Raw genomic sequence first — 13,587 nt, forward strand, 5'->3', positions numbered from 1 at the left:
CCATTGTAACCTTTGATTCAACCGGGAGCCAGTTCAGCTCTCTGAACTGGTTCCTTCCTATATGGGTTCTGGGTTCCATCCCTAGTATAACCCTGATCAGTCTATTTTGAGCTGACTGTAGCTTTGTTTTAAAATACTTCATTTAACTTTTCATTCATATTATTTAGGCTATTTGGCATGCGGACCCCCATCATACAATATGTTGTGCCAGCTAGGGAATCCCCCCAAAAAATATTCCAAATGTGTCAAGTTTTTCAAGGTTTTGAAATTATAAGCTCCACAATCTTACGCTTGTAAACCAGCAATTTTCCAATAGCAATGTATTAAAAGAATGGGTTGAAGTTGTTGAAGTGTTCCTCCATTTTTCTGGGGACACCCTGGAACCCACTCAAGGACCCCCCGGTGGGGATCCCCCCTGCCTGGACCCCACTTTGAGTACAGCTGATGTGGAGCGTTTACAAATGGAACTATATGGATATGTTCAGTAAGTGTACAAATGGAACCAAATGGACCCTTACTGATTTCACTTGGTTCCATTTGTATAGGCCTATATATGCTCTCTATGTTAAATGAACACTTCTGACTTTACAGTGTAATGGCAGCACTAAAGCCCTACCCCTCTTCTTCCCCGAATTCCCACGTCCCATTTATTCAAAGAATACTTTTTCAAGCCAACTCACCTGAAATAATCCCAGAAGCCACTCTGTTTATATGAGCCAAACCTTGTATTTTTTATGCTATTTATTTATTTGTGTTGTTTTGTACCTTTCACAGCACACAAAACAGAAATGCAGTTAGCAAGGGATAGATGGAGCCAGAGCACAGGGAAGTGGATATAAACAATGGTTTTAAAGCACTTTATTGTGTGTGCATTGCAGCAGTACTGCCCAGTGGTGGGGATAATGAACTACATTTACTTGAGTATTGTAGGAAAGTACAAAGGTACTTTTACCTTACTTGAGTATTTCCATTTTTCAATGCTTTATGATTCTATACTCCACCTATATACTGTACAGTAGCATGCTGAATGGAAATGACAAACAGATGTATGTGCTCTGCATTCAGTAGGTGTAGTTTACAGACTACATGTAGCATTCAGAGATTGTGGAATAGTTGTCTGGCCCAGAGAGTATTTCTACTTGTAATGGAGTATATTTATGTACTATAGCGCTACTGCTTTTGCTTCAGTAAAACAAATAGGAGTAGTTGTTCCAGCACTGTTGGCATGGTTGTTACAGATGCTGCTCCCAGTGGAGCCACTTCTCCTTCTTCTTTTCGTGTCTTTGAAGCATGTGGTTAGATGACAGTTTCCCATTTCTTTACACAGTCCTTTGCATTATTGTCGAAATCTGCGAGGTCTGTTAAGCTGCATTGGTTGGGTAGTAGAGGGCAGACACCTGGGAGTGGGGCAGGGAGTTCGCACTCGCTGCATGCAGGCCTGGGGGGGATAAGCACCAGATTTGGTTCTCTGTGGCAGCTGGAAGCCACCAACGCCATCGTGTGCTGATCCTCACTACGTGCCAGATGCAATTCCACAGAGAGGCACACGCACGCACGCACGCACGCACGCACGCACGCACACACGCACGCACGCAGACACCATGATGCATACCAAGCAAATCATGTTGGCATGGATGTGCAGATGCTAAAACTCACAGCATGTAACATTTTCACCGCATATGGCTCTGCAAGAGGCTATAGCCGTCCATAAGAGTGTGTGTGTGTGTGTGTGTGTGTGTGTGTGTGTGTGTGTGTGTGTGTGTGTGTGTGTGTGTGTGTGTGTGTGTGTGTGTGTGTGTGTGTGGCCTTGTACACACATGTCGGACGGACATGCTCTGTTCCGTCTGTGTTTCATGGCCGACTCAATGCTTTTCCTTGTGTTACGCACTTTATGTGTGTACAAGGTCTGTCTGTCTGTCTGTCTGTCACCAGATATCTTGTGCACATTTGCAAGTAGACCAAGGAAGCAACTCCTACTATATATTATTTGTTTTCACGTACGTGTTTAAAATACATTTTGAAATATAACATTTTATAATAGAGCTTTCTCATACAGTGTCAAGCAAAAATGGTCAATCTACAGATGGTCCACTATACATATTTAAAGTGTTCAAATTGGTTATTTTTATTAAAATCGATATATTTAAAATATATAATATATATTTTGTCGCACCCCTATATATGTTTGTGTCACAGGGTGACTCCATGAAGACCAACATCCAGTTGGATTTCGGAGACGGCACGGCCGTGTCCTACTCCAACCTGAGCTGGTCGGAGGAAGGAATCAGACACGTCTACAAAGCTGCAGGGATCTTCCGGGTGACAGCGCTGGCGGAGAATAGCCTGGGTTATGACAGCACGTCCCTCTATCTACATGTTACATGTATGTATGTGCCCGGCCTGCTGCGCTAGTGCGCTTCCTGGAAATGACAGCTCATTTCATACATTATGCATGCATGTGTGGAAACCTTGTATATGGCCAAGAAACTGGGGGGGGGGGGTAACCTGACGCTGCCAGATCCAAGAAGCTTGCTACACAAATTTGTTTCACAGCTTATTGGGATCTGGGATCGCGGAAGCACTTGGTAGATGATTGGATGGGACCGTCTGTCTATCACCGTGTGGGCGTGCAAACACAACCAATCATATTGACGTGTCTATATAGCTTCACATCCGGTTTCGCACATATCCCGCCCTTAGCTCACGCTGATTGGTTTGGTACGGAACGGATTTGTGTCAGCTCAACTCCCTGAGAGATCCCAGATGAGTCCTGTGTTGGGGAACATGGTTACCCAATACCCATAGATCCCATAGATCCACTCAACCGTGCACTTTCAACCTGGCGTCCCTATTTTGGGGAATGCCATATTATATTTTCCACAAAGAAATCCGAACATTTTAGAAAGGCAGATCTACTAGCTAACTAACACATTTGTATCATGGCGTTATTGTGAGCTTGTCGATCGGCTATTAATTCATGAAAACACATCCAATGTAGATATATTGAGATACAAGGTTTCTGGCCAACCAGTGATATGATATGCATTCATTATGCATTTGACTGGAGGGTAAGACAGGAACAGGCTCTATCTGCACTCGCCGACAGCCAGGATGAACACATTAGCTGTTCCAGTCTGCAGAGTTAAAGTACTGGAGTATACTTGCTTTAACCCATTCTGACCTGAGATCAGATTCATACGAGGTTTCCACTGGACACACACCGGTCTGATGAACCCATTCTGACCTGGGATCAGATTCAAAAAATGTCAGTCGTTCTTCGATTTTTCAAAAAATAGCAGACCTACAAGCTCGTATCGCGCCACTCAGTGGCGCGATATGAGCTTGTAGATCTGCTATTTTTCAATAGCTAAAGCATAACATGATGCTGACACCAAAATGGGTGCCCGGTCAGAAGTTAAAGTACAGATAGAATATAAATTACTTAATTAAGTACATTTAGTTCATTACTGTCCACCTCCGGCAGCTGATCGACTGTAAACACCATACGTTCCATGTTGTTTTCTTATGGTAAAACATCAACCTAATAGGCCCTCAAGTATATTTTGTACGATTATGTATGGAGAACATACTGTACTCAATGTACATCAGGAGAACAAACAGCACCCGAGGTACAGAACCGGCTGATTGATAGTCAAACAAATTATTCACACCATGCTGCTCCGTGTTGAAATGAACCCAAGCAATCCCAGCTATAGATTCTCCGTATTTCCAATCTTCAAGAAGAGGCCGTTTTCTTGGCACCACTGCGACAAAGTGTCATTGGAAGTCCTTGGTGTACACCTTTTATTCCACGTTTTTTGACACTCACCCTGGCATTGTAAATCCTCATAGCCATACCGACAGAACATGCCGGTACAGGACAGACATGCCATTAAGGCTTATACAGTTCCACCTGGGGTAGGTGACTCTATCGTTTCCTCTCCTGCTCAGGTGCCCCACTATGGGCTATATACAGGCTCTATATACTGTACATGTAGGCTCTTAAAATAAAAGAGCCTGGTTAGTGCACTGCCCATAATCTCCTTGTGAGCCGCGAGGACCTTTTGAATTAAACTCCCTTTCACTTGTTTCCTCAATCTGTGCCCTAGGCTAGTACACCCCTCCACCCAGCACGTAATTCCAAAGAACGGAACACTGGCCATAACTGTCTATGGAGGTAGATATGTTGCAAAATTTGTGAGCAAAGAATATGTGATCTGAACAGTTGTAATAACAGACCATCTGTTAGTGCTGTGCCGCTAATAGTTTAGGTGCATAAATCAGGAAGAGCACACATCACAACTAATTACCAGTTATCCAAGAACACAGTTCCACAACAATGGCCAAGTGAAAGGTCAACAACGTATAATTAATACTAAATAAATTGCATGTCTTGAGAAACCCATGGTCACATGCTTAATTGCATCCTCATATTGATTCCATTTTAATTTAGCCTATTCATACTGATACTGTATAGCTCCGGTTAGCGTTGTCCCGATCCGGTCACGTGATCGGAAATCGGGGGCGATCACTTCATTTTTCTAATGATCGGAATCGGATCGGGAGCAAAGAAACGTGATCGGGGACATCCCTAGTATTAATATTACATCCATATCATGATATTAAACTGGATATTGTCTGTGATTTTGGATAGTACTATTGTAAGTGTTCTAAAAAATGGAAATATCAGATTGCGTGATCAGGAGTGACATCCCTAGCACCGGTCTAATGCATTGTTGCTATAATTTGATGGCAATGAACGTTGACAATGTTCAGTTTATGTGGATGGATGGATGGAGAAATTCAAGCAAATGTCATGCAAAGTGTTTAACTGAGCATTTCTGGAACCAAATGTCTCTCTCTCTCTCTCTCTCTCTCTCTCTCTCTCTCTCTCTCTCTCTCTCTCGCTCGCTCACTCATACAGTACAGTACACACGCACAATGAGCGTCTGAAATGGGGGATAAAGATTAGTTGCGGTTAAACAGGATGAGCATTAACAGAATCCTCAGTGAGATGAACATGGCACATTGCATTGTCACACAAACCTTTAGCTGGAGTGTTACACCGGCTGTTGAAAAGTTGTAACTGTAAGATTACTGTTAAGCCACCCTAGACCTCTGTCAGCTCCCATTTAGTCAGGCAGTCGGTGTTGTGGAGTGGGAAATGTGGTTTATACCGTAGTCCTTTTTATTGGCCTAAAATATTGTCGATATACACATTTAATGAATCCACTAGCTGACCGGCTGTCAGCATTGAGAAATCTTTTTTATGTGACCATACCATGAACATCCTATATAAGGCAATATTTTCCCATTTTCATTATACTTTATGTAGCATGTGACATGTCAAACTATGGGGTTTTCATGATTCTGAATCCATTCCAAGCATTTGTTTTGCACAAAATACACCCCTTGGGCTAAAAACGTCCATAGCCACTTGCCCAAAATGTGCCCAAAATGTGCTGACCTCATCACATTTGCGATGACGGCTATGGCCATGTTTAGCCCAAGGAGTGTTTTTTGTGCAAAACTAATGCTTCGAATGGATTCAGAATCATAAAAAAAACCCTAGTTTGACACTTCACATGCTACACATATTTACATTTCTTTACATTTTTGCCTCATATAGGATGCTAATGGTATGGGGTCACATATATCCCCCTATAAAAATAATTGTTCAATGCTGACAGCCCGTTAGCAAGTGGATTCATGAATGTATACATATAGGCCAATACAAAAGACTATACCACATTTAGCACCTAAAACGCTAAACAAAAGAAGCCTGTTGTCTGCCAGACTAATTGGGTTCTTAGAAGAGCACAGTGTTTCTCCCCAAATAGCGTCAAAAATAACTCAAGGCATATTTATTAATGTAGAATATTAACTGACTGATTTGGTTGACCATAGGACAGAACATTTTGACATGGAGTTACATTGCCGAATGAAAGTTAATGTGAGGGTCCATAACATAAACATAAGTTTTAAAACCCTTGCCCTAGTGTAAACCACTGTTTGGAGTTCTTTAAGTCAATTAGTTGTTAGTTGTCATCCAAACTCCATTCTCTACATGCCTGACCAGGGGCCATTACTCACTTTCCAGGCAGTGGTTTACTCAGCATTCATTACATTTTGCTTGTATTGTTCGTCTTCTGCTTCAAGATTCCAAATGGCACAATTCCCATAATACAGTGAGTGCGCCACAATGTTATTGAGAGGGAGTCCATCATTGGGAGGGGGGGGGGAGACATGCTGCTGTCTGTCTATTGGATTTTTTCTCATGTGTATTGTCTCCCCAGTCCCACAGAGGCCTCATTAGCAGGGCCCTCACATGCTATTGATTGCTCTGTGCTGCTCCCTCTCAGGTCCAGTGGAGCATGTCCATCTGCTCGCCCCCTTTGTGGTCATCAGGAACAAGGAGGTGAACATCACAGCGGTGGTGTGGCCCAGCCACTCACGCACCGTTACCTACTTCTGGTGGTTAGGAAACAACACGGAGGTGAGCTCTGTTCACTGGGAATAAAAGCCTGGCCCTGTCAAATAAGACCTTGTGTGCTCCTTAACAACGTTCAACCTGGTGTCCCTATTGTGGGCACGCCATTCATTGTAGGCGAAAATCTTAAAAGAACTGCAAAGAATTAAAATAAAATAAAACATAATTGCAAAATCATGATGAAAGTGAAAAGTGCCCATTTTTGCTATTTCGTATGTCAAAGGTATAGACAGGGCTTAAGTGGTTAATAAGCACTTTGTGGAATTGATATTGCTTGCCTTATTGACTCGGTTTATTATCCGCACAGCATATTACAAGACTCATTTGAAACGTTCCGTACTATGAATCATTATCATTATAATGGTAGCTGACTGTAATTATAAGAAATACAAGAATTATAGCCGAAAAGGCCATGGTGTTTCCAGTCTCTGTTCAAAGTAATTCTAACCTCGTGAAGTGCCTTGTAAATCTAGAGCTAATCTCGATTCTAAAAAAAACAAATGAATCGTGTGCTAATTCCCGCAGCCGGTGATAACCTTGGAGGGGAGCGTCTCTTACACTTTCCCCACTGAAGGAATGCACACCATCACAGTCCAGGTCTCCTCTGCTAATGCCATCCTGCAGGACACCAAGACCATCGCCATCCAAGGTCAGACTCCTTTCTCTGACTCTTGTTCTGTTCAGATGGAAATGATACCTGCAGTATAATTCGTCACACATCATGAGGCAAAACCGTTTTGGACGCATACAAGCATTTAACCCATTCTGACCTGAGATCAGATTCTAAAAATGTCTATTACATCCTGACAGTTTCATTATTAACCCATTCTGACCTGAGATCAGATTCTAAAAGTGTCTTCGATTTTTCAAAAATAGCAGACCTACAAGCTCGTATCGCGCCACTCGGTGGCGCGATATGAGCTTGTAGATCTGCTATTTTTCAATAGCTAAAGCACGACATGATGCTAATACCAAAATGGGTTCCCGTTCAGAATGGGTTAAAGCTGCAACCCAGAACATACTAATTAATGGAGTTATAATTTCAACCAATCTATTATGGTAGAGTATGTTACAGGTAGGGTAAGATATTCTCTATGGTTTTAATACGTGTTACAAAGCTCTATATTGTGATCCAATCAGGATAGAGAATGCAGTCATGATACAGATTAAACAAGTGGAATTGTAAGGCAAGATTCATACTCCTATTTTAGAGCCGAATAAAAGTCGGTTGGGCTCTGTAGAGCCTACAATGTGACGTCATTTGGCTCTGTAGAGCCTACATTGTGACGTCATTTGAGGTTCGGGGGGGCCGGGTACCGTCCTAAAGTCGGCTCTTCGGTGCTACTGAAATGTTCTGAAATCTACTAAAATAGGAGTATGAATTGGCCCTTAGTGATGACACAAAACTAGTAGCAGACAAAATTACTAAATTAGTACTGTAACACTATTCAAATTAAGCTGATAACTGGCTACTCTCTCCTGATTGGCTGACATTTACTCACTATACCTGAAAATGTATTTTCTTTGTATTAAAGGTATATTCAGTGATTTTACTCAAAAAACCTTAGGTTTCATTTTTGGCTGTGGGACCCAGCCTTTCGTCCAATCAGGATAGAGTGTCAAAAACGAAACCTAAGGTTTTTTGACCCCCAGGGGTTAACTGGGGACAGGGAGGAACTCCTTATATGGCCAGCACACTCTATAGTAGGGAGGATTATCACAACAAAACAAAAAAATAAGTGATATTTGAATTAAGTGAAATCACTTAATATACCTTTAAAGAGCTGGAGAGACTGGGAGACCTCTGTTACTGAACAAACACTCTATAGTATTGATGATTACTATCACAATATAGTGATTTCACCTTTTAACTAAAATACCTTTTGTTTTAACCAAAAACACATCACTTATTATCCCACCTTTAATACAATGGAACCAACAGCTGCAGTGGTTGGAGCTGCATGGTCTCCTTACGCCTCCATTGATAAATGTAGACCACGTCGTCGCGTATAGGGACACCTCCTGGCTGACAAGTAGTTTAAAGGTTTTATGACATTAATTTTCATTTATTTTTCTTTTTCTTTTTTCTTTTAGGTTTTATGACAATTACACCCAAAAAACCTGAACTTTGAACATTCAGTGGATTTTCTGTGGTCTGAAGTTTTCTTTGGGGTTTTTTGGGCCTTTTGAGCTACAATGAAAACAGGCAACACAGTGAAACAGTGACATCTGCTGGCAAATCCCATTGACATATATGGGATTTGCAGTAAGTGATGTCACTTACTGCCGGCAAATCAGAGCACCTGTTTGAGCCAGAAAACCCCAGATCACAGAAAATCGACTGAATGTTAAAAGTTCATGTTTTTTGGGTGCAATTGAGATTAGAAAACCTAAAAAAAAAAAAGTTTAATGTCACAATCCCTTTAAAAGCCGCCCGAGTCCTGCTGATCCCAATCCCAACGCACGGCTCTAGTGTGAAGCTCATAAGAGCAACACCTCCCCCAGGACAAGGGGGGGTGCATTGTTAGAATGACCAAACATACAATAATTGCACTGATTCCACAAATTGGAGCAAAAAGAATAGCTAACTGATGAGTGTAGTCCTCAGGTACTGTACCTGTACTGTACCTGACATGTTCCAAGCATTGGCACACGCCGCAAATCGTGCACAGCGTCAGCACACGTGGCTTGTTTATCATTGCGTGTTTGCAATTACGTATCACTGCTTATGACATCACGGCACCAGAGGAAATGGTCAATTCACCCGCCCTGCGCAGCTCACGTTAGTGCACTACTGTATAATGGAACATAGCCTCCATTGCACCGTCTTAAACTAAATTGTGTTGTTTAGGGCTGTCCCCGACTAAGGATTTGTATAGTCGACTGATAGATGAATACATTTGCTGTTAGTCGACTTTTTGCCCCAAAAAATTGTATATAAAAATACAATATTTACAAAAATATACAAAAATATTGTATTATTCCACTAGGTCTGTGGGGGACATAAACACATTTGAACATTCTGACTGTTCAAATCTTTTTTTTTAACAACTGAGAGGCTTGTCATTAGCCAGATTGAGCACAGCAGGTGAGATTGAGATTCTGGAGTCTATCAGGCCAGCACACTGTGCGATTCAAGTCACAGGCAGTGGCACATTGCCACACAGGCAGACACACTCCACATGCACATTGGAGATTTGAACAGTCAGAATGTTCAAATGTGTTTATGTCCCCCACAGACCTAGTGGAATAATACAATATTTTTGTATATTTTTGTAAATATTGTATTTTTATATACATTTTTTTTTTTTTTTTTTTGCTCAGTCGACTAAGAGGTGGTCAGTCGACTGAGACCCGTTCCGATCGATTAGTCGACTATTCGACTAATCGAGGTCAGCCCTATATGGAACATAACCTGTGAAGCTGTTCACTTCACAACAAGTTTACCTAACTTTGCTACTACAGGGAAAACATGCCTACATGTTACTACGATTGCTCTTTCTTGCACTCTTTATTCTTTGCTTGCTGTGCTTGCTGTGTTTTTGTTGTTTTGAATGTTACGCTTATCTACTGTATGCTGCTGCATTGTCTGAAACAAACATAGGTTTTACTCTTGAACCGTTGTGTCCTTTTCGAGGTGAGGTGAGGGGTAGGGGTAGGGCTTCCTTCCCGTGGCCTGTTGAGCCGTGGTCAGGATCTCGTCCAGTTCCAATGCTAGCGTCAACTTAGTGGGGCGCTGACGGAGGTTCGGTTGAACTCGCCTCGTCCTGTCTCAGACGTTGCTTACATCGGTAGTCCACCTTGCCATATAAGGGTGCCCACGTTTCCTCCGTCAATTCTGCCCCCGCAAGTGTCTAATAGGGAGATGTCTGTATAAGGTCATCTCCCGAACACTGTCAGTCAAGTTATTTTATTCTCAAATGTGTACAAATTATACTGAAAAAGCAGCAACTTTCTCCACCTCTGATGAAAATGAACACACATGTACTGTATATGATTTATTACCAGTGTATTAGCTGTGACATTTTCTAATTATCTAGAAGTGCATTTTGTACATTTAGCCAATTGTAAGTTCTGGCGGTATATAGGGCGGCGAAAGCTTGCCGGCTTTATCAGCAGCGTTAACCACCTGGAACTTTGCTGGAGCAAAATGACAGTCGGTGAAACTCCTTGAGAATAATGGCCCCTGGATCAGACTGAATTAATGGGCGGTTTCTCCCTTGACTCTTCTTTCGACAGAGTTCTTCAAATCGCTACTTTTATCTTTCTCCCCTAATCTGGACGAGTTCAACCCCGACATCCCCGAGTGGAGGCAGGATGTGGGACGAGTTATTAAGAAAGCACTGCTCCGAGTAAGTCTGCATTTCATTTCCTCCCTTTTCTCCTCTCTCTCTCTCTCTCTCTCTCTCTCTATCTCTCTCTCTCTCTCTCTCTCTCTCTCTCTCTCTCTCTCTCTCTCTCTCTCACGCTCTCTCTCTCACGCTCTCTCTCTCGCTCTCTCTCTCGCTCTCTCACTCTCTCTCTCGCTCTCTCTCTCGCTCTCTCTCTCGCACGCACGCACGCACGCACGCACACACACACACACACACACACAAACACACACACGCCCGTCGCCACATCTACAGTACTTATATCTTTCTGGTCTGTTTCCTCCACTCCTTGCCTTTACTACTCAGTCCACCTGGCTCTCTGCAGTGGGTGTACTGTAAGTAGGCTACTGTAGTGTACTTTTTTCTCCACTACATTTATTTGAGAGCTTTATATTTCCTAATTACTCCTGATTTCTATTATTCAAACAATACCGTATAGGCGTATATTACTAAAGCTATATGAAATTAGCCGATCAACTTCAGTACAATTTGAATACGGGACATTTTGCTTGTAACAGAGTATCGGCATGTCTACAGTGTGGTATAGTGCTATACTTTTACATATTAGTATTGGTATTAGTTCTTCCAGGCAGCGCTGCTGCGCTGGCTGTGTGGTGCAGTGAGTGGACGGCCTCTGGCTGTGTGGTGCAGTGAGTGGACGGCCTCTGGCTGTGTGGTGCAGTGAGCGGACGGCCTCTGGCTGTGTGGTGCAGTGAGTGGACGGCCTCTGGCTGTCTGTGTGGTGCAGTGAGTGGACGGCCTCTGGCTGTGTGGTGCAGTGAGTGGACGGCCTCTGGCTGTCTGTGTGGTGCAGTGAGTGGACGGCCTCTGGCTGTCTGTGTGGTGCAGTGAGTGGACGGCCTCTGGCTGTGTGGTGCAGTGAGTGGACGGCCTCTGGCTGTCTGTGTGGTGCAGTGAGTGGACGGCCTCCGGCTGTCTGTGTGGTGCAGTGAGTGGACGGCCTCCGGCTGGCTGTGTGGTGCAGTGAGTGGACGGCCTCTGGCTGTGTGGTGCAGTGAGTGGACGGCCTCTGGCTGTGTGGTGCAGTGAGTGGACGGCCTCCGGCTGGCTGTGTGGTGCAGTGAGTGGACGGCCTCCGGCTGGCTGTGTGGTGCAGTGAGTGGACGGCCTCCGGCCCCCTGGCTGTGTGGTGCAGTGAGCGGACGGCCTCCGGCTGTCCTGTGATTCATTATCACAGAGGTGCGATGGGGCCAATGCTGCTCCCCTCTGCTGATGATGAGCACTAATTCCTCCGTTTGGAAATGCTCACAGAATTTATAATAATATGTGCCAGGGAGCTCTATAGTCAATCACTTGAGGACTGTGTGTGTGTGTGTGTGTGTGTGTGTGTGTGTGTGTGTGTGTGTGTGTGTGTGTGTGTGTGTGTGTGTGTGTGTGGGCGGTGGGGGGGGGGGGGGGGGGTGCTGGGGGGGGGGGGGGTACCTGCATTACAAATTATTAGTGTATTTGTGGAGTTTGGACCCGGTGGAAAGACATGACGCACACATCTAGCCCATTCTGACCTGAGATCAGATTCATACGAGGTTTCCACTGGACACACACTGGTCTGATTAACCCATTCTGACCTGAGATCAGATTCATACGAGGTTTCCACTGGACACACACTGGTCTGATTAACCCATTCTGACCTGAGATCAGATTCTAAAAATGTCAGTCGCTCTTCGATTTTTCAAAAATAGCAGACCTACAAGCTCGTATCGCGCCACTCGGTGGCGCGATATGAGCTTGTAGATCTGCTATTTTTAAATAGCTAAAGCATAACATGATGCTGACACCAAAATGGGTGCCCGGTCAGAATGGGCTAGAATCTCAACGACAATGGAAGGAGGATATGGTTGTATATTTGTGAGGGCCCAATGTCCAGTAGAATTGTCCCAGTGTTTTATGATTTGACTTATTGTTAGGCTTATGGTGAGTTAGGCTTATTGTGAACATGATCCAGGTTGGTGTTAGGATTGGGCATATAGTAACTGGGTTTTATATATAGTCAGAATCTGCTTTTATTCTTTTATGTGCTTGTGTTAGATGTGAGGTAGGGAGTGTGAATATGGACATGAATGTTATGTAATGTAAAGTAAAGTCGAATTTTACAATAGATAGCCATGGTCAATCTATCCTGTAGCTTGTCCCATGATTTAGTTTAACTTTACCTTCCTATATTAAAATTGCCTAAACTATGCATGGAAAAAATATATATAATGGCCCAGGCGAACTTAGTCACATGAAGATAGTTCTTGTGACGTAAAGTTGTAAATTATTGGTGAACTTATAAACATGGCTACTGTACAGTATGTCCATGTAGAGATATGTTACTCTACTATTTTAGTTAATGTGATTCATAATCATTATCACATTAATATTAATCATTTTATTTTTAAACACATTTTCCACATAAATGAGGCAACCATTTGGGACATTGAGATAAATTGCTACTAGTTCCAATATGAGTTTTATTCTACCATTCTTATCTTCAGAAATACTGGTGCATGTGTCACTGCTATTGCTTTTCATTTTCACCATGACCTTAATGTTGGCTGCTATTCATAAGATCAGCAGTCAGTGTTGTTGAGATGTTTTCATAGAAGTGAGGTTGAAGCTTACATGGATTTAACCGTCTTTCATATTCACAGACAATATTGTGTCTTGTATTTTGTCATGGTTGTGATCCATTATGTGTTCCAATTCCCCATTCTCCTTCTACATCAC

At 43.0% G+C, this 13,587-nt stretch overlaps 1 protein-coding gene across 1 annotated transcript in view; it reads left to right on the plus strand.

Annotated features, from left to right (window-relative positions):
• Positions 1 to 13,587, plus strand: part of LOC310859584 (VPS10 domain-containing receptor SorCS3-like) — a 137,307-nt gene that overhangs the window by 107,333 nt on the left and 16,387 nt on the right. Inside the window, exons 17-20 of the mRNA XM_083766205.1 lie at positions 2,197 to 2,383; positions 6,363 to 6,496; positions 7,016 to 7,139; positions 10,730 to 10,842. Of these exons, the coding sequence (XP_083622331.1) occupies positions 2,197 to 2,383; positions 6,363 to 6,496; positions 7,016 to 7,139; positions 10,730 to 10,842 (558 nt within the window). The remainder of the gene's footprint in view (positions 1 to 2,196; positions 2,384 to 6,362; positions 6,497 to 7,015; positions 7,140 to 10,729; positions 10,843 to 13,587) is intronic.

The sequence above is a fragment of the Protomyctophum parallelum genome (assembly GCF_964188405.1).
Source record: "Protomyctophum parallelum genome assembly, chromosome: 5".
Classification (NCBI taxonomy): domain Eukaryota; kingdom Metazoa; phylum Chordata; class Actinopteri; order Myctophiformes; family Myctophidae; genus Protomyctophum; species Protomyctophum parallelum.